The sequence below is a fragment of the Triturus cristatus genome, chromosome 8, assembly GCF_964204655.1.
Source record: "Triturus cristatus chromosome 8, aTriCri1.1, whole genome shotgun sequence".
Lineage (NCBI taxonomy): Eukaryota > Metazoa > Chordata > Amphibia > Caudata > Salamandridae > Triturus > Triturus cristatus.
In genome coordinates, this window is record NC_140591.1 from 1,166,029,943 (window position 1) to 1,166,057,782 (window position 27,840).

Below are 27,840 nucleotides of genomic sequence, written 5' to 3' on the forward strand. Positions count from 1 at the left end.
ATCTTTTTTGATCACTTTTGATCCTTGTCTGTCGACATCTGGTGCCGGTAGGATGCCTGGGTTCAAGGCTTGCGAGGATTGCCATCGACTGATGTCGGTGACCGACCACCACCGCCGGTGCCTCTACTGTTTAGGCCCCGACCACGACGCGGAGTCGTGCTCCGATTGCCAGGCCCTGACTTCGAAGGCTCGGCGGGAGCGGTCCCGCAAGCTTCTCGAGCTTCGCCACTCGGCTCCGCGTCGTGCGCGACCCCGGTCCAGGAGGAGGTCCAAGGATCGCTCGCGGAGCCCTAGCCGACGCCACCATCGATCGTCGGGCTCCAAGTCGTCGGGTAAGTCCAAACGCTCTAAGAAGTCCAAGCGGCGACATCGCTCTTCGGACTCCCCTCGCCGGTCGCGCGACTCGGCCGAGGGTCCAAGTGGTTCCACCCCCGCGGCTCCGGCGGAGCCGCAGGGGCCGCGCCCGTCCCCATACCCTCCGGTCCCTGGGACTAACGCGACGCCGGCGGAGGTCAGTGCCTTCCTCTCGGCCATGAGGAGCCTGGCCCCGCCGTCGACGCCCGCTGGCGCGCCTTCGGGCCCCGCGGACTCGACTGGGCGACCTTGCCTGCCGGCGGCTTCGGCCCCGGCGCCGTCGACGACTCCGGTCTCGACGCCGCAGGTCCCCGCGGGGCCCATGCCTGGGCCCCCGTCGACGCCGGTTGACCTAACCACTCCTCCACCGGCGCCGGCGCATGAACCACCAACGTCGTCACCGGCGCCGCCGGCGCAGACGCCTACACCTCCGGTGCCGCCGACGCCGCCGCCTTTGGTGCCGACTCCGGACGGCGTCCAACCCCAGTTTAGCCCTATTCCGGACCCGACGCCGCAACGGCGTCGACCGACGCCGCGTCCGGCGCCGCTTGAGACCTATCATCTCTACAGTCCGGCTCCGATCATTCCTCCTGTTTATCAGGAATCGGAAGACGGGGGAGACTGGGAGGGGTTCGAGGACCCTATGGCTGTTCAGTCGCAGCTTTCACAGGACTGGGCAGATGAACTGGGGGAGGCCAGTGGTCTTGATACATCGCCAGACACTGGATTCACTTCTCCTCCGACTGTGGCTTCGGAGGAGGGTGCAGCATTTTCTGTGGTGCTGAGCAAGGCGGCCGCAGCCCTTGGGCTCGAGCTGCCTGCCGTGGCTGTGAGGACTAACATCCTCACTGAGGTGCTTCAAACCGCAGCAAGCTCCACTGAGCCTCTGCTGCCGTTCAATGAGGCCCTCACTGACGTTCTGCAGGGCACCTGGTCCAAGCCCTCCACAGTTCCTCCTGTGGATAGGAACGTTGCCAGGCGCCACCGCCCTGCTCCGGGCGACCCCAGTTTCCTGTCCCAACATCCCACCCCCGAGAGTCTGGTTATCCAGGCCTCTACCTCCCAATCCTCCTTCCCGACCGCTCCGCCGGACCGGGATTCCAAGAGACTCGAGCAGTTTGGCAAGAAAGTGTTCTCGTCCCTTAGTTTGGGCCTGCGGTCTTTAAACACCGCCTGTCTCTTGGACCGTTATTCCCATTCTCTGTGGGATACGGTGGAGGACGTGCTGCCCCTGTGTCCGGAGGAGGTCCGGACACGTCTTACCCAGGCTTTGGCCGATGGGAGGGATGCAGCGCGGCACGCCATACGATGTGGGCTTGACACCACGGACTCGCTGGGTCAGGCGATTTCCACCACGGTGGCGCTCCGCCACCACGCCTGGATGCGGTCCACGTCATTTTCCGGGGATGTCCAGACCACCCTCATGGACATGCCCTTTGATGGCACTCGCCTGTTTGGTGAGAAGGCGGACAGTGCGCTGAACCGCTTTAAGGACTCCCGGGCTACGGCCAAGTCCTTGGGCCTCTCGGCTCCGCGGGCGCACACCTCCGCTTTTCGCCCCTTTCGTGGCCAAGGAAGGGGCGCCTCCTCACGTCCGCCCAGCCACCAGCCGCAGAACCAACCTGCGCGCGGTCGCGGACGTGGTTTCCGCCGTGGCGGATCTGGAGGACGACGTGGTCAGCCCACATCCACCCCGGCAGCATCCGCCTCAAAGCCTTCCTAGTCCGAGCTTTCAGGCCCATTCCACGCCGGTGGGCGGCAGAGTTCGCCATCACCTGCTCCACTGGCGGTCCATTACATCGGACAGTTGGGTGCTGCAAATCGTCCGAAGGGGCTACTCCCTCCCCTTTGAGACGACCCCTCCAGCCATGCCACCGCAGCACCACCGTATCTCGGGGGATCATTTGAATCTTCTCCGCGAGGAAGTTTCGGCCCTCTTGGCCAAGGGGGCCGTCGAGCGCGTTCCGAGTCCAGAAGTAGGTCGTGGTTGTTATTCCCACTACTTTCCGGTTCCCAAGAAGGGCAAAGGGGGCCTACGCCCCATCTTGGACCTCCGGAACGTCAATGCCTTCCTCCGAAAGGAAAGGTTCAAGATGTTAACCTTGGCTCAGGTTCTAGCTGCCCTAGACCCCGGAGACTGGATGGTAGCGTTGGACTTGCAGGACGCATATTTCCATATCCCCGTCCTGCCGGCCCACCGGTGTTACCTGCGGTTCACGGTGGGCCACGAGCATTTTCAGTTTACCGTGCTCCCCTTCGGCCTCACCAGTGCCCCTCGGGTGTTCACGAAAGTGATGGCGGTGGTCGCAGCTCATGTGCGCAGATCAGGGGTTCCAGTCTTCCCCTATCTCGACGACTGGTTGTTGAAGGCGGGCTCGCCCCAGGCAGTCGTCTCCCACCTCCAGACTACGGCGGATCTCCTGCATTTGCTGGGATTTTCCATCAACGTGCCGAAGTCACACCTGAGTCCCTCTCAAAAGCTCCTCTTCATCGAGGCAGTTCTCGATTCGGCGCAGTTCCGGGTCTATCCACCGGAACAGCGGGTCCGGGATATACAGGCCCTGATTCCCATCTTTCGGCCTCTATCCTGGGTTTCGGTCAGGCTAGTGTTGCGGCTTCTGGGGCTGATGGCCTCCTGCATCCTACTAGTGCATCACGCCAGGCGGCGCATGCGGGCTCTGCAGTGGGACCTGAATTTCAGTGGGCCCAGCGTCACGGCAACCTGTCCGACCATGTCTTGATCTCGGAGGGCACTGCACAACAGTTGCACTGGTGGCTCACGGACCGCGATTGGGTCATGGGCAGGAGCCTCTCCCTTCCCCAACCGGAGCATGTCGTAGTGACGGATGCGTCCCTCCTGGGCTGGGGTGGCCATATGGGAGAGGCGGAGATCAGAGGCCTCTGGTCTCCGGCGGAGTCTCGTCTCCACATCAACCTGTTGGAGTTGAGAGCGATCCGACTTGCACTGAAAGCCTTCCTTCCCTCTGTCAGGGGCAGTGTCGTGCAGGTGTTCACGGACAACACCACCGCCATGTGGTATTGCAACAAACAGGGCGGGGTGGGGTCGTGGACCCTTTGTCAGGAGGCTCTGCGCCTCTGGACGTGGCTGGAACACCAGGGCGTCACCCTAGTGGTTCAACATCTGGCGTGCTCTCTGAACGCCAGAGCGGACGAACTCAACCGCCGGTGCATGATGGATCACGAATGGCGTCTGAACTCCGAAGTGGCGCAAGGTCTCTTTCTGCAGTGGGGAGAGCCTTGGTTAGATCTATTCGCCACCGAAGAGAACGCGCAATGTCAGCAGTTCTGCGCGTTGGAATTTCCAAGGCGGCACTCGCTCGGCGACGCTTTTCGTCACGAGTGGAGTTGCGGTCTGTTGTACGCCTTTCCGCCTATACCACTTCTGCCCAGAGTGCTGAAGAAGATCAGGCACGACCGGGCCCAAGTCATCTTGGTGGCTCCGGATTGGGCACGAAGATACTGGTATCCCGAGCTACTCAGTATGTTGACCGATCCCCCGATACGTCTGCCCCTTCGGGAGGATCTTCTGTCGCAGCAGCAGGGGACGGTCCTCCAACCGAACCTGTCCAGCCTCCACCTCCATGCGTGGAGATTGAGCGGCGGCAGTTGATGCCATTTGACTTGCCTCCTGAAGTCTGTGATATCATTCTGGCAGCCAGGCGTCCCTCCACAAAGACGGTATACGCCTGCCGGTGGAACAAATTTGTGGCATGGTGCACAGCAAAGGCTGTGGATCCCCTTTCCGCCCCTCTTTCTGAGGTTCTTCTCTTTCTTCTTTCTCTGGCCCGGCAGGGCTCTGCCCTGGGCACCCTGAAAGGTTATCTTGCTGCCATCTCCGCCTTCTTGCGGCTTCCTGATCAGCCTTCTCTTTTCAAGTCCCCTGTGGTTACACGCTTTCTAAAAGGCATTACTCACACATTCCCTCCTGTCCCTTTTGTAATGCCTCAGTGGGACTTGAATCTGGTCTTGACATTCCTGATGTGCGCTCCCTTCGAGCCTCTTCACAATTGTCCTCTTCGTCTTCTGACTCTTAAGACTGCTTTTCTGGTAGCCATCACCTCGGCTAGACGGTTGAGTGAGCTCCAGGCTTTATCTTCGAAGCCTCCTTTTCTGTCTGTTCATCCGGACAAGGTTGTCCTTCGGCCTCGTCCCTCCTTTCTTCCGAAAGTGGTGACTCCATTTCATCTTGGGCAGTCTGTCACCTTGCCCACCTTCTTTCTGCCTCCGCATCCTTCCAAAGAGGAAGAGAGACTCCACCGTCTTGACCCAAAACGTGCGCTCTCCTTTTATTTAGACCGCACAAAGCAGTTCCGGGTGGACGACCAACTTTTCGTTGGATACGTGGGTGCTAAGAAGGCGAAAGCTGTGCACAAACGGACCATCTCTCGGTGGGTCGTTTTGTGCATCAAAATTTGTTACTCCTCGGCTTAGGCACTCCCTCACCACAACCCATCCGGCATTGACCGATACGTTGCCCCGCTGATTCCCCAGGAACGCGTCTCCATCATCACATTAAGGTATGATTCTCGTTTTTCAACCGCCGGCTCCCAACCACCTAATCACGATGTGGTCTCTCCCCCTAATTTGCCTTATATTTTTTCGGCAGATTTTCGCTACCGCGTTGACATTTACCATCGCGGACCTAGGTAAGCCCTTTACCCTTTCTGCACAGTACTTCCGCACTCCTCGGTCCTGATTTTGACCTTCTAATTTTTCATTACAGACCGATTCCGTGCTTTTAATAGTCGCTTAGTTTCAATAACCAAGCCGACATATCATTCTTGCTGTAATCCTTGACAGCATGAGGTAAATTGTTCCTTTGTTCGGACACTCGCCACTCACGCAATGCTCAATCGATACAGTTTCCACTGTAGAGAACCCGCCATTTCTCACCTGCGGTATTCACAATTCTCGGTCTCAGACACGCCCTCCATTTAAGCATGACAACGACCACGTACTTCTCCACCGACGAGATCCCTTAACACTCGCGGTAACCACTACCTTTCATCACTGACACGACCTGCCACGAAGCATGTTCCACTGTATTTTTCCCTATCGCTCCGTGCCCGATAATTCACAAAGTCATTCTGATCATGATTAGCTCGTGTTCTGACATAAACTGTCTTATGTTCTGTTTTAATTTATTTAACCTTAACTATTATGTTTTTTTCCAATTTTTCCCCCCATTCTTCCCCCTTTCTTTATTGTACCATGTTGGTTTTTGTGTTAATTGTTGTTAATTCAGGCATTTTTATAGGCAATTATACTAATCAGTCCTGATGATGATCCTAACACCCCCCCAGTAAGGATCGAAACGTCGTCGACTATGTTGTTCACCTTACACTATGACTACTTGTGTGTATAAAATGTCGTGAAGGTGACTAGCTTTATACCAGGATGTTTCACTACCTGTTATTCTCGTTATAGAAACATCGCTTCAATTGCCTGTTTGTTTTTTCAAAAATGTATGTCCTCTTGATATGTAAGCCATAGGAGACAGGCTTGTGTCCCACCAATACTTTGCTTACATTTTGTTTGATCATTGAAAGACATTTTGCTTATTAAAGCTGCCTTGTCCGGCTGGACATAGGCTATAATATAGTACCTATTGTGGCTATATTGATTATTGCTTGATATACTCCTTTGCTTTCAGGGACCATTGTCTCTTATAATACGCAACTTCCCAAGGTCCCTGACCAATTGCTTTGGGTGCCCTTGTGCCTTCGTTACTAACTATCCATTTCATCTTGGGCAGTCTGTCACCTTGCCCACCTTCTTTCCGCCTCCGCATCCTTCCAAAGAGGAAGAGAGGCTCCACCGTCTGGACCCAAAACGTGCGCTCTCCTTTTATCTGGACCGCACAAAACAGTTCCGGGTGGACGACCAGCTTTTTGTTGGGTACGTGGGCGCTAAGAAGGGGAAAGCTGTGCACAAACGGACCATCTCTCGGTGGGTCGTCTTGTGTATCAAAATTTGCTATTCTTTGGCAAAAAAGGACCCTCCTGTTGGGCTGCGCGCCCATTCTACTCGGGCCACAGCGGCTACTACTGCTTTGGGACGGGGAGTCCCTTTGCAGGACATCTGTCAGGCGGCGACGTGGGCTTCGTTACACACGTTTGCCAGGCATTATTGCCTTGACAGCCAAGTCCGGAGGGATGGCTTCTTTGGCCGTTCTGTCCTCCAGGACTTTCTGGTGTGATCTTGGTTCGCAGACCCACCACCGGGGATGGTATTGCTTGGGTATCTATTCTAAGGTGAGGAATCTAACTAACGTGTTTCTTTCAGATGAACAAGTTACTTACCTTCGGTAACGATATATCTGTAAGAAACATTAGTTAGTTAGATTCCTCACCGACCCACCCATCCTCCCCGTTCTGCGAACTGACATCTAGGGTTAAGGTTATCCTTTTCAGGCCCCTAGATTTTATTTTTGGCACCAGTGTCGGTCTTTGCATGGCTCTGCGTTCCTGGCGCGGAAAGCTATGTACAAGAACTGACGTCAGCGCGCGAGGGCGGCGTCTAAGTACTCCGACGACGTCATTCCGGCGCACGACGCCGACGACGGACGCGGAGCCGCAGACGACGCCTATCGACGCGCAAGGGGTATTGCTGACGAAAAATCTTCCGGATCCAGTCTGACGCCTGTCGATATTCTAAGGTGAGGAATCTAACTAACTAATGTTTCTTACAGATACATCGTTACCGAAGGTAAGTAACTTGTTCAACAACCCTTATGGTGATTGGTTGTAAAGTCAACCTTAGAGACCAGCTATCCTAGTGGTAGCATGGACAAGAGCAGTTTTAGGCTAAACTCTGAATGGCATGTGAAGCCAGCTGTTATACCATATGTAATCCCTTGAATACCAAATGAAAGGACACCACAACAGATATATTTAAAAATAGAATGTATTTATTCTAGTCAAACCCTCAGCACTCTTTATGAGATTCGAGGTAAGTACAACACAGTCTTATTTAAGCATACATTAAGTCACACAGGTAAGTAATACAGTTAGGCCCTAGGGGCCACGCAAACCATATACTAAGTAAGTGGTATAAGAACCACTGTCACGAACACAGGATAGGCCTAGGCCATCGCTGGAGCTACACTATACTACCAAAGGTTAGGAAGTGGGAGGCCCACGGAATTCAGGTGCAGAGTGGAAACAATCACGCGTAATGCGTAAAAGTCTATAGAAATAGAAGTTATTAGGAATTAACAGTTTTAGGACACTTCTGGTATAGCTAGGAAGTCGAGACTCGGAAACTAGACCCTTGGATAGTCAATACCCTTGTGAGCACCGAAATTCTCAAGTTACCTAGCCCATGAGCTGCGGGTGCATAGGTGTAAACTTGCGTCGGGTTTCGTCGTTGACTCCTATGGATGCCTGAAGGAAAGTTGCTGACAGGCAGTCAGTGAAGAGTGTCCGGTGGATCCCAAGGATGGGATCAAGAAGGAAGGAACCTGCAAGCAGAAGGGACAGAGTCTAGGTCACCAGCCAGGAGCCGGGAAGGAACTAGGAAGGAACCAGGCGATGTCGTGAAGATGCAGGTGAAGAGGTGAAGCTTGTCGCAGCAGTCACGGGTACCAGGAGGCGTCGAGGACGACCAGGACCAGGAGGTGAGCTGTCCCACGAAGGCTCTTGCTGTCGGCGGCGTTGAAGTCGAGTCAGGACCCAACAAGCCTTGGCAAGAGGAACCCACGCAGGAGGGAGGACTTGCTTCTGGTGCAGACCAGGAAGGTCTGGGGTGCTTCTCTTTCACAGAGGAGCGGGTGCCAGTCTGGAGGAGCCGGACCAGCAAGATGAAAACAAAGGTTCGTCGTCGCAGAGGTCACTAGCCAACGGGCCAGCAACCAGACAACACGTCGAGCAACTCAGATGCAGAAGGGCCCCACACAGAACACGTGAAGTGTGGGGAGCTGGTCTTCTTTGCAGATGGTGCTCGGGATGGGGGCTTTTAAATTCCCCAAGCACAGCCTTGAGAGAGCCTCGGAAGTCGCGCTAGTCAGGTACTAGCCACTTTTCCCAAGTCGCCGGTCCCACGTCCCTCGTCGCCTCCACGGGTCTCAGCTTCGCTGTAGATGTGGATCTGGGTCAGAGGTGTCTGGAAGTCTTGGCGCTGGTCAGTCTCTGCAGTCGTCTCTCGTAGGATCAGTCGCAAAGCAAAGCAGCGGTCGCTGGATGGTGCCTGGTTGCCCAGGGTGGTCACTCCTTGGCCACAAGGGAGATTTCTTCAGTCTTCTTCCTGAGGTCGAATGTCGAAGGTCCAGAGTTTCTGTACAAGTTGCAGATTCAGGTTAATCTAATTTAGCAGGGCTCAGCTACCTACTGATATACTGGGCTAGTGGGCTGGGCTACCTGCAAGGTCCCTCCTATGGGTGGGACCAGGAAAGGGGGTGGCTACACCCCCTTTCCTTTGTCCAGTTTCGCACCAGAGCTGGGGCTGGAGTGCCCCAGCGCCGGTTTGAACTGGACTATGCATGGGACACCTTGTGTGCCCCAGGCAGTGTCTAGTTTCATTCAACCCTGCCTGCCCCAATACACTAAATCCTGTCTAGGGTGGTGCTCGCACCTCCCAAGGCAGGAAACCTATTGTCCAAGCCTCCCTCGCTGGAAGGACTCCCAGCAGCAGGAGGTCAGACTTGTGTCTGTGGCAGCAGCATCCATTTTGTGATGCTGGGGCTCTGGTTATCTTAAACGGGTAAGTAGGTTTCAACATGTCTTCTCCGTCTAGAAGGGAGGAATAATATCCTCATTGCCAGAAATGGTATGGGGGTATTATTCCAAAGTGGTAGACACCTTACACGACATGTTTTGATAAAGCCAAACCATAGTTACCATAACCGTTTAAGATTATGAGGCACTTTAAGAGTATATGGTAGGCTATATCATAGAACAGCTATAAGGACATGGTTCCGAAAGCTGCAGACAGGTTCAGCTCATGCTAGAGCACCATCTCACATGTTACCAAGCACTCTGCCTCCAGGATTGTTAAGGCCTGCCATAGGAGTGGCTGATAGGTACACATGTGTCTATATATAAGGTAGGTATAGGAATACTACACCTAAGCAAGGAGTGATTACATGACCTTGCCCCAGCTGAGTGATCAGCTAGTTGTGTCATAATGGAAGGCCAGGGGTGGCATAATACATGCTGCAGCCCCTGGTAGGCCTAGGGTACACCTATGCCCTGGGTACCAAAGATACACTGTACAGGGGCCAATAAGGTGATCCTAACCAATTGGGTTATGCACCTAAAGTACATAGTGTAAATTTAGAGAGAGAACAGCAGGGCTGTGGGTCTGATTGACAGGCCCACAGCCACATCTAAGTCGAAAACCAGTGAAGCAAAAGCAAAAAGTGGGGGTGAACATAGAAAGCAGACCCTACTCTCTTACAGCGGTGGTCGCAGCTCATCTGCGCAGATCAGGGGTTCCAGTCTTCCCCTATCTCGACGACTGGCTGTTGAAGGCGGGCTCGCCCCAGCACGTCGTCTCCCACCTCCAGACTACGGCCGACCTCCTACACTCGCTGGGGTTCTCCATCAATGTGCCGAAGTCGCACCTGAGTCCCTCCAGGAAGCTCCTTTTCATTGGAGCGGTTCTCGATTCGGCGCAGTTCCGGGTCTATCCGCCGGAAGAGCGAGTCCAGGACACTCAGGCTCTGATTCCCATCTTCCGGCCTCTGTCCTGGGTTTCGGTCAAGTTGGTGCTGCGGCTTCTGGGGCTGATGGCCTCCTGCATCCTGTTGGTACCTCACGCCAGGTGGCAGATGCGGGCTCTGCAGTGGGACCTGAAGTTTCAGTGGGCCCAGCATCGAGGCAACCTGTCCAACCATGTCCTGATCTCGGAGGGCACTGCGAACCAGCTGCAGTGGTGGCTCACGAATCGCGATTGGGTCAGCGGCAGATCCCTCTCCCTACCCCAACCGGAGCATGTCGTAGTAACGGATGCGTTCCTCCTGGGATGGGGGGGCCATATGGGAGAGGCGGAGATCAGAGGACTCTGGTCTCCGGCGGAGACTCGGCTCCATATCAACCTATTGGAGCTGAGGGCGATCCGACTTGCACTAAAAGCCTTCCTTCCCTCTGTCCGGGGAAGTGTCATGCAGGTGTTCACAGACAACACCACCGCCATGTGGTATTGCAACAAACAGGGCGGGCTCTGTGCCTCTGGACATGGCTGAACCCTGGTGGTTCAACATCTGGCGGGCTCTCTGAACGCCAGAGCAGACGAACTCAGCCGCCGGTGCATGATGGATCACGAATGGCGTCTGAACTCGGATGTGGCGCAAGGTCTCTTTCTGCAGTGGGGAGAGCCTTGGTTAGATCTATTCGCCACCGAAGAGAACGCTCAATGTCAGCAGTTCTGCGCGTTGGAATTTCCAAGGCGGCACTTGCTCGGAGACGCTTTTCGTCGCGAGTGGAGTTGCGGTCTGTTGTACGCCTTTCCGCCTATACCACTTCTGCCCAGAGTGCTGAAGAAGATCAGGCGCGACCGGGCCCAAGTCATCTTGGTGGCTCCGGATTGGGCACGAAGGTACTAGTATCCCGAGCTACTCAGTATGTCCATCGATCCCCCGATACGACTGCCTCCTCAGGAGGACCTTCTGTCGCAGCAGCAGGGGACGGTCCTCCACCCGAACCTGTCCAGCCTCCACCTCCATGCGTGGAGATTGAGCAGCGACAGTTGATGCCATTTGTCTTGCCTCCTGAAGTCTGCGATGTCATTCTGGCAGCCAGGCGTCCCTCCACAAAGACGGTATACGCCTGCCGGTGGAACAAATTTGTGGCATGGTGCACAGCAAAGGCTGTGGATCCCCTTTCTGCCCCTCTTTCTGAGGTTCTCCTCTTTCTTCTTTCTTTGGCCCAGCAGGGCTCTGCTCTGGGCACCTTGAAAGGTTATCTTGCTGCAATCTCTGCTTTCTTAAGGCTTCCTGATCAGCCTTCTCTTTTCAAGTCCCCTGTTGTCTCCCGTTTTCTCAAGGGCATTACTCATATGTTCCCTCCTGTTCCATTCGTAATGCCTCAGTGGGACTTGAACCTTGTTCTTACTTTTCTGATGTGCGCTCCCTGTGAGCCCCTTCACAACTGTCCACTTTGTCTACTGACTCTGAAAACTGCCTTCCTGGTGGCTATCACCTCCGCTAGGGGGGTGAGTGAGCTCCAGGCTCTGTCAGCTAAGCCTCCCTTCCTTTCGGTTCATCCGGATAAGGTTGTCCTCCGGACCCGTCCTTCTTTCCTTCCTAAAGTCGTGACTCCCTTTCACATCGGGCAATCTGTCACGCTGCCCACATTCTTTCCGCCTCCGCATCCTTCAAAAGATGAAGAGAGGCTCCATCGTCTGGACCCAAAACGTGCGCTGTCATTTTATTTGGCCTGCACAAACCAGTTCCGGGTGGACGACCAACTTTTTGTTGGATATGTAGGTGCGAAGAAGGGTAAAGCTGTGCACAAGCAGACCATCTCGCGATGGGTCGTGTTGTGTATTAAACTCTGCTATTCTTTAGCAAAAAAGGTCCTTCCTGTTGGGCTGCGATCCCATTCCACCCGGGCCACAGCGGCGACAACTGCCCTGGGACGGGGAGTCCCCTTGCAGGACATCTGTCAGGCGGCGACGTGGGCTTCACTGCACACGTTCGCCAAGCACTATTGCCTGGACAGACAAGTCCGTAGAGATGGCCACTTTGGCCGTTCTGTTCTGCAGGACTTTCTGGTGTGATCTTGGTTCGCAGGCCCACCTCCGGGGTTGGTATTGCTGGGGTATCTATTCTAAGGTGAGGAATCTAACTAACGTGTTTCTTTCAGATGAACAAGTTACTTACCTTCGGTAACGATGTATCTGTAAGAAACATTAGTTAGTTAGATTCCTCACCGACCCACCCAGCCTCCCCGTTCTGCGAACCGACATCTAGGGTTAAGGTTCTCCCTTTCAGGGCCCTAGATTTTTTGGCACCAGTGTCGGTCTCTTGCATGGCTCAGAGTCCCTGGCGCAGAAAGCTATGTATAAGAACTGACGTCAGTGCGCGAGGGCGGCGTCTAAGTACTCCGACGACGTCATTCTGGTGCACGACGCCGACGACGGACGCGGAGCCGCAGACGACGCCTAGCGACGCGCAAGGGGTATTGCTACAAAAATCTTTCCGGATCCAGCCTGACGCCTGGGGATATTCTAAGGTGAGGAATCTAACTAACTAATGTTTCTTACAGATACATCGTTACCGAAGGTAAGTAACTTGTTCATCTAGACTTCAAAATTGAAGAATCTGCGGCTAGACTGTGTCTCTACCGGATATAGCGCTACCGAAGAAGTAACTTTTACGTTTTAACTAAGGGCAGGCTTTGATTTGCATCAGTCCTTGTTCTTGTTTTGGGCTTTATGGGCATAATCAGCAGCACATAATGAGCAAAAAACATTTAGCCACAGAACATTTTTGTTCAGTCTTTCCTATAAAGAAAGGGATTTGTAGTGAATCCTTTGATATGTACAATATATTGCTTTAATATTTGTAGCATTACACAGTGTTCTAAAATGTTAAATTGATGTTTCTGTTTTCTTTCTTTTTATATCAGGTATCTACTGAAGAACTAAAACGTATTGCTCAGAATGTAGTGACCTGGGTAGTGGGCACTGTGATGAGTATTTTATATCCAGCACTTACAATGTATGAGGAAAAACTACATTCTAAAGTCTACACATTATCAGAAGAATCAGGAATTCCATCTGTTGACTTTAGTATGTCTAGTCCACACAGTGAAGAAAGCAGTAAGATATCAGAAACTCTTCCAATGTCAAGCTCTGCGAAAGTCAGTTTAACAGATTCAGAACTGAAATACCAAGATAAATCATTTGAAAATGAAGTGGCTTCTATTCATGAAGTAAAAAGAGAAACATCGATGGATAATATGCTCTTTAAAAAAACGTCATTACAATCTACTGATATTGTTGATATAACTGAGATTCCAACGGACTCCCCCAAGCGTACAGGACTACCTGGATCAGACAGTGTAGCTATATTCTTCCAAGAAGATCAGATGGATACTTCGACAAAACCATCAATCAAGCCCACGGTGGATACACAACTTGAGATTCCCCCACTTATATTGGACACTGATGCAATTGAACTTCAACCTGAAGTTAGAAGACAAGAAATACAAGTTTTGAATTTAAAAGCAAATGCTGTTTCAGAAGGGCTAAAAAAAGACAGTTGCTTAACAGGACCTTCTCCATCACATCAATATCATAAAGGACTGGAAAATGATATTGTACATTTCGATCAAGTAAATGTTATTCCAAGTGATAAATCATCCTCGGAGAGAGATCATATTTCTAAGGTCTTTCAGGATTTGAAATTTGACTTAACCAACACAGCTGAAGATGTTTTAGATGTTGTTTTTAGAAAAATAACAACAGATATAAGTGAGCAAAACTCTTGCAGAGCTGAGGTGACCAAGACCAATAATCAAACCTGCACAAATATAGAAAACACTTGCCAAATACAAGGAGCATCAAAAGGTGGGCCTCTGTGTGATATTACAGAAAAGACAGGACTGGAAAACTTGAAATCAAAACTTGAAGTTATATCAACCGCTGATGACATTGTTGATAATATTCTTGATAAATTGCATTGTGTTGTGTTAGATGAATACACTGGTTTATTAACAAAGGATTATCTCAATGCTAAAAACCAGTCTGAATATATTGTATCATATAAAACATTTCTTGCTGAGATGTCTGAAAAGCCCTCTTACGTGACGGAAAGTGCAGATGAGATAGTTGACATGGTTTTAGTAAAACTGGAAAATTTTGCTAATGTTAAACAGGGGCTACTAAATGATATAGAATTACCAACTGAAGCTTCCACTCAACATTGTAAACCATTTGAAAGCAATACAAGTAATCAGGCTATAATGCCAAATACCATTACGTCACCTGCAGTTGAATTCTATGCTGAAGAATCTATTAAGTCAGATTTTGCAAAACAGGTTGTAAAAGAAGAAATACATAAAGCAGCATTGAAAATAGAAAATGCACAATCAAAGGTATATCTCCGGGTTGAGGAATTAATTTCTTCTGTGCTAAATTTTATTGTAAGTGACCTTGATGTGAACAAAATACAGGAGACAGCACACCACCAAGCATGTTCTTCTAAAAAAGATATTGCTCCCAGTGGATTTCCTATTGAAATGTTAAACAAACTGGATCCTGATTCTTTTAGAGACAATGGCAAAGCAAACACATATGAAAGTCCATCTACTGATAAAGTATTAGTAGAAAAATCCCACAAAGAAGATGCGCTTGGTATTGAAAAACTGACGCAGCAAATTCCTCTTTGCAAAGTAACAAAGTTAGAAGAGAAACAGCGGATGACAATTTTGCCTGCTAATGTTCCTGGAATGGTAATATATTCAGAGGAAGATCATCAAGACATTGCAACAATATCTACAGGAAATAATAAAACAACAGTAAAGAAAAAAATAGATCCTGAAAAGAATTTTTCCGAAGAATTACATGTTGAAATTCTTGATCAAAATTCCAGAAAAAGACCTAAATTTAGCAAGCAGTATTTATCAAGTGAGACAGATTTTCTTGACGCAAAACCTGAAACATATAATCAGACCTTAAACACAAAAGATTGTTTTTTGGCTAGATTATATATGCAACATCAGTTTGCAAATAGTCAAGAAGAGATTTGTCAAATATTAAAAGTCACTGAAAATGTTATCAATGAAGTTGTGTCACAACTTCTGAAAGATATGTGCAAATATAGTCCATTGGTCAGTAGTGAAGAAACTTTACTTCCTGAACAGAAATCTGATTTAAACGTCTCTTGTCTGAAATGGCATAATGAAATGATCAAAAATAATCTAATTTCACCATCTGAAGTCGGGTTCATTGTGCATGATATTTTGGAGACTGTCCTTACATTGCTTCATGTCACTTCTATAAGTGATGCACATAGTGGTGCAAAACTTAGAATGTCTATTGCAGATAACCAAACAGTATTGACAGATATAAAAAAAGAAGATAAAATTCAAGTTATGCCTCATAAACAAGTACCAGATATTTTAAGAGAAGAAAAAGGACCTACTATTCCTACAAATGTGAAGCAACTGCCCATATTGGCAGCACAAGAATATAACGCACTTTGCACAGAAGCGCCAAATTATATATACGAATCTTCATCAAGTGCTTTGACATTTAAAGAACAGAGCATTTCGGAAGAAATTATTCAAATAATTGTAACTAAACTAGAGCATTTTGTGAATTTGAAGTTAAAGTCAAGTTATATTTTTGGAGGCCACAGTGAAAACATCCAACAGAAACAAACCACAGAAGAAAATAATACTCTACAAATGTCATTTGACACTTTACCAAATGCTGATCTGTTATCAGAATTACATGTATATGCCCAAAAAGTAGCTAGCACACTTTTAAGTGCCATCAATAATGAATTACATATTACTGATCTAATACAAAAAGATAAAATTTTAAAAACAAAGGAGAAAAATGTTGATGAGTCCGATACCACAGATACTGCTATGAAACATGTCCCTAAAGAACGTCCTGCACCACCAAGTAAGTCTTTACAAGCAAAAACAGAGTTGAGTATCAGCAAACCTTTGCACAGTGATAGCAACTTCATAAGTACATTTGTCAGTAATGTTTTTGAGGTTATAGCCAATGAAAAATGCAAGGACCAATACACTTTTCTCAGTCACCGGGGAATATATTCTTCATCACAAGTATGTAATTCAAGAGAATGTGTACTGCATGGAATAGTTAAAGAGATTCTTAGAGAAGGCAGCGAGAAAACCAAACATTGGATGCTACACAATGTCAGTGAGATTGTACATGACATGTTCTTGAGAATAATGGCAAGTCTAGAACATCCTTATGACACATATTTTGCTACATATTCCAGGAAACCTACACAGATATGTTCAGAACCCTATTTACTGAAAAGTGATGAACTACAGACTGAAATTGACAATGTAAACAATGACCTCCTGAAATCTGAAATTGATTATATTTCAAAAGAAATTGTAAAAGATGTTTTTGAAACGCTATGTGCAGCAGTCCTTGCTTGCAATGAAGCAATTAAGATGAATAAACCTATTTCAGTGACTTGTGAGAAAAAAAATGACATTTCCTCTGGAAATGTCAATATCACACAGATTGGCATGCACGCTCTCTCTGTCAGTTCTCCAATGAACAGTAAGGAAGGCAATTACGACATATCTACACCAGAACAATGCAATGTATTTGAAAAGGGATTAACTGGTGGCCAGGACCAATCCTTTTGGCAGACAGAATCTTTAGAAATGAAGCCCACAACAAACTTGTCTCACTCAAAGTTCCCAGGAATAGCTGAAGAAATTCTTAAAACAGTTCTCTGTCGGTTGGAGGGATTTGCTATCTCAAAACTTAAATGTTTTCATCCCACAGAAAAAAGAAAATCCCTCAGTGAAATTTCTTTTCCAACAGCGGAACAAGTTGATGTGAATCTTTCTCTACCAGAAGAACAAATTAGTTCGGCTAGATTAGCTTCATGTCCAGCTGAAAATACAAATGAGAACCTGCCCTGTTATTTAAACCAGCACTTTGATTTCCCTCTGCAAATTAAAGCAGTCAAATACCCTTTACAGTCTAAATTGCATCTAAATGCAAAAAAGATTTCTCATCTTATTTTGAAAGTTATTCAGGAACAATTAGAAGGCAGTAGTCAGAGTATCGTCTTGGGTATTATTAATTCTGATGAAGGAAAAAAATCAATTCAAAATCTCATTGATTCGGTTTCAGAGAGAGATACTATTTACCACTTAGATCAATATGCACAGAAAATTTCAATTCCAAAACTTTCAACTAATATACAAGGGTGTATTTTAGAAACGGCTTTCAAAAAAATTGAAGTGGACATCAAGAATCAACAATCATCTGAAATAATTCAATTTGTTCAAGTGATTCTAAATGAATTCTTTCATGGGATACTTACAGATCTGCTTCTTCTGGCCCTACCTCTTACACATCCTAGTAAAGTAAGCAAATCTTACAAACAGTTAGTTTCAGAAGCATTTATTAAATTAAATGATCAAACACAAGGCGCCTTTGTTTCTGAATCTGAATTAGCAGTAGTAACAGAAGGCATTCTTAGAATTATATTTCAGAAATTATTTTCTGCTGTAGTTACAAATGAAGATATTGAAGAAACTAACTTGTCAAGTGATTCTAACTACAATCATTGTTCATTAGCGAGCAATATTATTACAGATGAAGCAAATACTTTAATTTTGAATGATGTAAGTAGGCAAGAACAAGATGCACAGCTTCATAAAGATATAACTGTTATTATAGAAGGTGACAGTGAAGAAGGCACAAATCCATCAAAAACACAAAAAGAGTCACTTAGAAAAGATGACATTTCTTTGTATTCCACAAGCCTAACAGCTGGAACACAGCTCACATCCAGTTCATCCATCATTAGTGAAGATATTGCCAAAACGGTCTTCAAAGAACTAACATATTTTGCCACAACAAAAGTTGAATCTCTCTTTTGCCCAGAAGATCAGTCTCAACCAAAACCATCCTCCTCAATTCCTCTTTCCACGTTTCATGAAGAGTTGGGTGAAAAAAAGAAGCACTTATCATCATACGAAATGTTTGAGCCTGCCAAACTAGAAAACTCAGAATGTGTAGTAAATCTTAATGAATCTGCCAGTAACATAAAAACTTGGAAATTGAAGGAATTCTCAAAAGGTAATCTAGCATATGCTAAATTAAATTCTTATGCAAAGGAAGTCGCCAATACAATTTTACAAGACATTAAGCATAAATTGGGCAGGAAAGTGCAAACCATATTGTCACCACCAAGCATTTCATCTTTTCATGAGAATATACTCACAAGTCGAGTTGTTAGTTCAATTTTAGACTCTGTGAAATCTATTTACAAACTTCCTGAAAAAGAATTGAGTACACAGTTAGATAGGGATTACCTTATAGAGCAAGAACTATATGATGTGCATTACTTAGTTTCTGCTACGATTAAAGAGTCCCTCATTCTAACTTCTGCTAAAGCTGGCCTTTTATTGGAAAAAAAGAAACAAGGTGAAGAAAATCAACAGCAAATTGTGGGATATTCCAATAAAAAGAGGAAACGTGGTGCAGTATGTCAGAAGCCAATTAAAACCTACCCAATAAATCCTTCATTGGCCATGCCATATCCTCATAGCATTATAAAAGAAGGCTTCCTGGGAAGGATGATGCAAAGAAATCCTGAGTTCAGTGAAACAGAACAATTAACTTTACATAATGCAGTTGAAGATCTCCTAAATGCAATATTTAAACAACTAATAGCAGATGTAAATTTTTTACCATATTGTTTTACACATCAAAGAAGGCAGGAACTTTTTACCCAACATGAATATATTTTACCACTATCTAAGGGTGTATGTACGTTATTAAATGTGCCTCGCATAGAAATGCCTATTTCAAAGTCTGACATTACTTACTTTGCCAACGAAATCGTCAATATTGTGCTTCAGAGGCTACCTTACATAGTCTCTACGGAAAAGGCAGGACTTACAAGAAAACAAATTCTTTTTGATTTCTTTGAAGTACATGATTTGAAAAACAAGGACAAAAATAAATTGATTGCCTCACTCTTTGAAATAAAAACTAGTGATTCTCATTCCTCATCAAACTCTGATTCATTAGTTGATGCTTCCGTAAGTAAGACTAAATGTACTTTGAGTTTGTCCTCACCTAAGAAGCAGAGAAGCAAGGTCATGGCAAAAATGCAGCATGAGCCACCTGAGGAGTTTTCAGTCATTGTTGAGGATCTAAATAATGCCATAATAACCAAGTTAGAGTCATTTATTGTTTATAAGCTGGAATCTGCTTTACATGTTGTCAGTGAAATCAAAAATGTAAAAGACAAGTTTCATAAAAGTTCACACATACATAAACATTCAAGACTTAGAGCAGATTATTGCCAGTATAGTACATCATTATCAAAACATAAAATTAAAACAGCTCTTTCATCTATGATTGTGTCTGAAATAAAGGAATTAAAACATTGTGCAGCAGAGATAACCTATGAAATCTTGATTATTCTAAAAAGTAGATTAGATAAAGAAATTCAATGTGTGGTCTCCTGGGTGAACAATTCCTCATTGTATGAGCATTTCGCAACTGCTAAAGTAGTTGATACCATTTTAGATAATGTTACATCTGATACAAAAAGCAAAATTCCACTACCTGTCACTCATGTTTTAAATGAAAAAGACCCTACAAATGTTTCTGATTTAACAGTAAAATTGATTGACCAGACAGATTGTGTGTTGGTGCAACCTTTCAGCAAGCAACCAATTGTTGATGTTAAAGAATGTGAAGTTATAGATGTGGAAGAAACCAAAAATGTGCTGGGCTTGGAGAAAGACAAATCATTGCCGCTCTTAGTAAAAGAAGACTTATCTTTTAAATTGCAAACTTATGTACATCAGCATCAAGATAGTGTTTTGCAAAAAATGATTCGGAAAAAAGCTGAATACAAAGAACAACTTGAATTCCAAATTGCTGACTATGTGGAAACTATTCTCAATGATATGTTTCAAAGAGTAACAGCTGATTTGAATAATGATCAGTCCTTGTTGGAGAACAGACAAAATCCTTCAAAAGATGTGCTTCTGTCCAAAGCGACTACTGACTTTGCAGTAGAAACAATGCAGATACCACTGCTATCAAAATCAGACATAAATATCTTTGCACATGATATGGTAGAAATAGTGCTTGAAAATTTGAAAACGATTTTTACTGTGGGTGCACTTGCAAAGGAATCATCCCCATCCAAGGAACATTGTTTGACCTCAACCGATAGTCCACATAAGATTTTCGAAGATTCAGTAATGGAAGGATTTGCATCTGACCTTAATGCTGCTGCTGAAAGAATCATTCAAACCGTTTTCATGAGGTTGGAGTCCTTTGCTACACAAAAATTAGATTTGCCATATAGTGATGATAACCTAGGTATAGATACTTTGCTAACTAAAAGTGTGACTCAGGAAATAAGACAGTGCCACAATCCAAAATGTTCTACCAATCAAAAGATTCAGAAAGCTAGATTCCACCAAACAATGCCTTCAGACTTAAAGGAGCCCAATAATAACATAAACATTTACAAGCATGTTAGAGAAGAGGATGAAGAAATTTCAGCAATACACATGTCCAAAAATACATTAAGTACCTATGCAGAACAATTGACTAGCACAATTTTGAGAGCCATCAAAAATGATTTGGATCAAGAGGTTCAGCATATATATTCAGGTGTAAATATTTCACTTGAACACAATGTCGCTGCAAGTGATCTCGTAGACAACATTTTGGATGCTCTAGCTAATGAAAATTTCAAAAAATCTGCAGTTGTCACTACAGCTAAAGCTCATGGAATAGTTGATATAAACAAAGAAGCTTTTGAAAATGTTGAAACATCTGTCAAAAATAGCACTCTAACAAATTTACAGGATTACCCAGAAATATCAAGTGACATTTCAAACTCATCTCAATTACTAAACCCAGTTGAAAATGTTTTAAATGAGGTGCATCAGAGACTAATGATAGATGCTAGACACCAGCCTCATTCTCCCTTATGCTTTAACAAGGATCAATTTTCAGAAGAAAATAAAGCAATTGGCGGTCTAGCATCTGCTGCTTCCAAATTGCGTGTTCAGTCTGTAGCTAATGATATAGTTGAAACTGTACTTGAAAAAGTATATTTGGCTATCAATGAAAGTGAATGCAGAAGCAAGGGAACACAAACGGTTACTGAGCACATTTATCGTAATGAGGAAATATTAACAAATAGAGAGTGTTACTTGAAAGATTCAGCTGATGCAAGAAACAAAGATGACGAAGCAATGTTGCTGCAAAAACCAACAAGAAAACTTTGTTTCACCAGCAATTCAAATGCTCAGCAGGTAGCAGGTACACTGTCTTCCTTACAACTTGCTGGTGAAGGAGCTCATTCACTGGAATTTGCTTCTCTTAGTGATGAGTTAGTCCAATCAGTAATGGGAAAAATAGCATGTTTTGCTTCACCTAAATTTGAACCAGATCCTAGATCTGAGTTGCATGTGAAAGATAATCCACAAAGTTCATTTTATTTTAATGCACAGCACAGTAATAAACTAAAGCACTTGTCAACACCAAAATTCCAGAACTTATCTAGCAGTGCTGCATATACCAAACCTGTGACCCGCAATGAAGATATTCCAGCTGACTTTATAACCAACAAACATTCCTTATTTGTACCAGCACACATTTTAGGAGACTATTATGAATCCGGTCTTGCTCAGAATCATTTATCGAAACATGAATTAGAACTGTATGCAAAAGATGTCATTACTCACATCCTTGGAATGATTAAACAAGAAATAAAGAAAAAAAACTTTCACGGAAGGTCTTGTAGTGAGAGCAATTTACCTTTTAATGAAACCAAAAATGCGAGTAACATAGTTGATACCATTTTACTGGAATTGTGTGGTGAATCGAGGTATCCAAATGCACTTCAGAAAAAGGCAATATCTTTGCAAGAATCGAATTTGCCTCTAGATCAGACTTTAAGCATTTCAGATATCTCTCCCATCGGCAATAATTCCAATGACATAAACAAATCACTATTTGACTCTGATTATGAGCTTAAATATTTCCGGCAAAACAGAATGGCAGAAAGGATTTTTAACACACCTGAAGGACTATCAAACATGGATTTGCCAATTAAAGCTCCTGTAATGCATTACCACTTAGACCAAAAAGCCATCATCAAGCCTGCATTTAATGATGAATTAAAAAAAGACTTTAATCAAGAGTTATATTCTTTTGAAAATAAAGAGTGTGATGTTTCCAATACTAAGAAATCTGAAAGTGTTTACTTTGACAGTTTTACTAAACCAGATGCCTTTGTTCCCATAGAGGAAACATGCAGTCAGCTATCTGGTAATCCACTGGGAAATGCCATAGAGAATGAAAAACATGACATTCTTCAGATAGCTGAAAATGTTGTTAGTGCAGTTCTTCAGAAAATACAATCTCTAGATCAATCTGTTTCATTGCTTTCGTTTTTCAAAGAGCCCTCCTTCCAGGAAATCAGTAGCAAGTTCACATACAATTTTCCACCAGTTGATGTCACTGCTGAGTCATTATCTGAGGTGTCAGATTCAGATTCAATTTTTAAGTCAGAAACCAAGTTAGTAGCAAATGAAATTGTAGAAACTGTTCTAGAAAAACTATATTTTTGTTTCAGAGCAAATGTACCAGTGGAATCTGTTAGAGAGGATTTGAGTAATGCCACAGATCATAACTCTGTCAGAGCTGCTGTTGAAACATACCTACAGAGGAAAATGGATTTAGATGAATCTGTGTCCTCTAATAGCTCCTCTGTTGCTGAACTACTGTCTTATAACTTCAATAATAATAAAACAGCCTGTGACTCTAAAGAAAATGAGGCTAGTGCATCTATTTTGTCAAGTTGCACTTCGCTGCATAAACTACAGTATTGTAATATTAATAATAATAGAGCAGGAAATGTGATGTTTGATGTTGACAGACTTGTTGTAGACACTATCAAAAATGTTACATGTAAATTGCAGTATTTTGTTACATTCCAGTTAAATCCTGCTGCTAAGCATCATTGTCGTGACAAAATAGAAAATGCAACTCAGTATATTGTCTCTACCAATGAAAATGCATCAAGACAGTGTATTTCTGCGCAAGTAGCCCCTTTATCAAGATTACCACCTTGGACAATTAACAGTAAGTCTGAACAAAGAAATAACACACCTGACACTAAATCAGAGCTATTACATGACTTCTCCATTATGGGAAAACTAACTAATACCATCATAAAAACTAAAATACAAAACAATGAACCGTTTCAAGCTCAAATGAGTGTATATGCTACCCTGATAGTCAGTTGCATTCTTACAAAAGTCAAGAAAGAAATTGAAGAACAAATTAGCTTGGAGAAGATCACCCCAGAGAGCACCATTTCAGAATATATTGTTGCAGGTGAACTAATCAGTGACATTCTAAAGCTATGCAGTTCATTTTACAACACCGTTATCACTGAAATAAAAGAACATGCACTTTCTCCAAATATATTATTGCTAGTTGCAGATAGTATTTGCAAGTATCCTTCTCAGGATGAAGGAATGATAATCAACAAATTATATACAAAAGAGGGCAGAAGTAATTCTTTGAATGTTTCTGGACTGCTTTTTGATTCAGACGAAGTAAATAAGTACAAAGAAGATTCACATGGGCACTCATCTTTATCTGGTATTGTATTGGATGAGGAGAATAAACCAGAATTAGGCAATGAAACATCTACATTGAATTCACCTCCTCTTTGGTCAGGATCACCTAAAAGCCATTCATATGACAGTCTGTCTCACAGTTTTAAATTAAAGTGCTCCACACTTGATTCTGCAGGTCAACATGTTTCAGGAGACGTACCTTTTTTGAAGAAAATGGAAAAGCAGAAAGTGTTACAGTCTAAATTTATTCCATCACTTGATGATTCTGTAGAAATTAGCAGCACATTTAAATCAGATATTCTTGCTGGATCTATACCAGAATCTGGGGTTTCCATGCAATATTTCTCTACAGATTATGTGAAAGATGCATTCTCCAGAAAACCTGAATTATATATTTCTGATAATTATTTTGATTTCCAGTATGTGCCCAGATCGATATCTTATTCAGAAGAAAACCATGGAAAACAAATGGTATTTTCATCTGAACCTCTTCCATTGCCTCAAAAGTTGTACTCAAAAGCCACGTCAAGTAGCATGAACCAGTCTACCACAAAAACGGTATCCTCTATACAATCTTCCTTTGATCATTACACTCTTGATATGTTCTCAACTAATAACAATAAAAGCACCACCTGCAGTTTTCCGCAAAGCTATTTTTCACAGCATATTCCTGAGACAACGTGTGCAGAAGGTGATCACAAAAATCGAACAGCTGTAACAGCTGTACTATCTAAACAACCGTCATCAGTTTTAAAGATAGTAGACTTTCATAATAGACCCGTACTGGACCAAAACCCCAAATGTGCATCTGATATAAAAAAAGCAGTGACAAAGTCTAGAGAAAATGTGTTTGTTATGTCCTCAAGTATGTCACCATTACCAAATAGGGAACTGCACTGTGATTCAAAGTACTTCCCCAGAACCAAAATCTACACGGAAGAAGATATGGTAGAAGAAAAGTTTGTTCCTTGTGTACATCTCTTATCAACTGTTGAGGTATTGGAGTTGGAAAGTGAAGACAAATTAGACATTACTACTAAAGCTTCATCCGAAAGAAGAAAGCAGTTAGCCAGACCACACAAAAAGAACACTACTGCAAAGTCTATGTGTACTTTGGTGACCCAGAATTCACCATCTTCCCGTAACTACCTGCATGATATTTCATCCATTGGTCTTAAAGTAAATGTTAATAAACACAATTCTAAATCCAGGCAATACAATGGAATAGGGAATTATTCTCTGGAGGATGACCCATCAGTTGCCTTCGACAGATTAGAATTGGAGCTCCAGCCAGGACCACGTACATCGGCAAAGACTCTATCCGGTCCACTGACGAATACACCAACATCTGTACCCACTGTACAAAATATTTTTGCAAGCAGTCTTACATTTGAAGATGAAAACAACCAAGCATGTAATAGTAAACATGTCTCTGAAACCGTGTTAGATACAGGTGAAGAAAAACAGCATTTTCATAAGCATGTTAGATGTGAATATCCTACATTAGCTCCTAGGTCCTCAGTATTAGATAAAGAACAGAGCACCATTACTGAGTGTCTTTCAAATATTTCCTTAATTCAGCCATCACCTTCTGGTAGATATATCCACGCTAGTCCAGTGTTACGTTTTAAGAAAAATGTTGGAGATTCATATCATGTCAGCGAAAAAGTTAATGCTAGAACAGTAGAAGAAAAAACTGAGATCACCCCGTATGAACATTTTTCATCCAGCTTGGATAGTCCACAAAAAATATCTGCATGCAATAATTTAGCTTGTAACCAATCTCATTTCAAATCGTGCATAAAGGATATGACATTGAGCTCAAATAACTCGCACTCCATTTCTAAACAAGTAACTCAAACAGCTAAATGTCTGAAAGAAAAAGAAGAGCAAGAGTTTGTTTCTTGCCAACATATCTCTTCATTTTATAGACTTGGAGAGTCAGATATTCAAACTATTCCAGATATTATTGATAAGTGTGTTTCAGAAGAGTCAAGTTTCAGTCCTATGCCTTCAAAAAGTGAACTTTATGACAAATCTTTTACTAATCCTCCTATTAATTTTGATACAAAAGAACATTTTCCTGATAATTTCTCAGAACCAGGGTTGTACAAACAGCTAGGCAAGCAACTAAGAGTCATACATGAGAAACATGTAGACAGCTTAGTAGAGTTAGATATCATGGTGAAAACTAAAGCTATCAATAAGTCTGGCAGAGAAACTACAACACCTAATCCACCATTCTGCAACAGTCATTTACAGGACGTTTCCTTAAATGTACCCAGTTCGTATGTCAGGGAACATAATGCTCCCCAAATTATTTCTGAAATGGTAAGGCACTATAAAGAAGAAAGTGAACAACAAGAAGTATGTCCTTCAGAACATAGTTTTAGAAATTCAAAAGCACCAGAATCTTGTATCAAACCCATATCTGGCTCCATAACAAAATCTTTGGCTTCTGTGCCCACTGGTTCAAACATTTATACTCATGGCCTGTCCTCATGTGTTAAAGATGTTGCTGAAACAGTGCATTTCAAAAAAGAAAATAAATACAAAGTAGAAAAACATATTTCATCACTTCTAAGATCATTAAAGTTAGACTCCCAAATGAAAGAAGAAGTCAGTAACTTAACGTCAAACCATGAAAACAAGCATTGGTCAGTCATTTCCAAAGGAAGTATCTATGATGTCTCCCAGCAAAGACAATACTCTGGTTTGTCAACAAGTGAATCAGCAGAGGCTGGTCTCCATACATATCACACAGAACCCCAAAATAGAATGGTCTCAGACTGCACACTTCACAGTAAGGTAGAAAGTAATAAGATGGCTTCACCAGTTATGGAACAGGGCATCCGTTATCAAGCAACTGTTTCACCACTGAAAATAGACATGATTGCAGAAAATATTGCAGACACTGTTTTGTGTAACTTTGAAAATCATCTCTCTCAGACTGAAAATCCTCTGAAGAAGTCAGTTGACTGTGAAGGACTACATCCATCAGAAATTATGTCATTGGCAAATACAATTGTTACGTCTGTTCTTCAGCAGCTGGTCTGCATCAACGCAAGAGGTGAGACAAAGTAATCACTGATACACAGGATATTAATGACTAAGCTATGTATTTCTTTTCCTATAATCATATGAGCATGAGGCAGTTAAGCATTTACAACTGTGTACCTTGTGGAAATTGTTTTGTTCTTCAATTCATTCTGTTCCACTTGTGGGATCTCACCATGTTTACCTGTAGATCAGCCTTTGGTAAAAGTCAAAATATCTACGATTCTGATGGATACATCTACTGGTGGATTCCTCACCTTTTGTATATGCCAATGCGCCAGCATTTCCCAGAAACGTTTCTTATAGCTCTCCCACATCAATGAGGACGTCATACTGCCATGGCTCTGCACCAACTCCGTGTGACATCATCAGAGCCATGAGAAGCTCTCGTCGCTGTACTGACATCTGACAGAGACTTCTAGCTGCAGATTCCTTATCTTTGAATTTCCCAGGTGTCTGAATGGTTCCAGAAACCTTCCCCTGCGTGCCGCCGGGTGGCTCCGTGGTGCTTCTCATGGAGACATCGATGTCGTTGGCGCCGGATGGAACATCACAGTCACCTACACAGGCACGCTGACGTCAGTTCTTTTCTTTCCACGCCAGTTAGTGCTGATCTGGAGAAGAGCTACACCTCTCTCACTTTTTGACACACTTTTTTCAAAATTTTGTTGAGAATCTTTTATTTTTGTGGTGACGGAATTACCTCTAGAAAGGTAGGTTTTAAACTGTGTGGCACCTGTCACCACATCCTGTTGGTCACCGACCCTGCACCTTGTGCGCTTATGGTATCTTGAGCGCGACCACAAATTGACATTGTGCTCAGACTGCCAGGCCATGGTGCCAAAGGCATGAAGCTCCTTGCGACCCGGCGGGCGACTTCATTGAGCGCAACTCCTTGGAGGTCCTGATACCGATCGAGGAAGCGAAGGTTGCTGGACAACTCCAGGAGCCCCAAGTCTTCTTCTTCGCACTCGAGGTCCTCAGAACACTCAGAGAAGAGGCACAAGAAAAAGAAGTCTAAGTAGATTTCGCCTTCAACTTGTCCATCGAGGATTGACAAGACGAGGGAGGAACATCGACATTCCAGGCACTGTTCTGCAGA

At 44.4% G+C, this 27,840-nt stretch overlaps 1 protein-coding gene across 1 annotated transcript in view; it reads left to right on the plus strand.

The window, feature by feature from the left end:
* Window positions 1–27,840, plus strand: part of LOC146805549 (fibrous sheath-interacting protein 2-like) — a 381,163-nt gene that overhangs the window by 52,016 nt on the left and 301,307 nt on the right. The window contains exons 3-5 of the mRNA XM_085623808.1: window positions 12,945–16,496; window positions 16,551–24,629; window positions 24,678–26,751. Coding sequence (XP_085479934.1) covers window positions 12,945–16,496; window positions 16,551–24,629; window positions 24,678–26,751 — 13,705 coding nt within the window. The remainder of the gene's footprint in view (window positions 1–12,944; window positions 16,497–16,550; window positions 24,630–24,677; window positions 26,752–27,840) is intronic.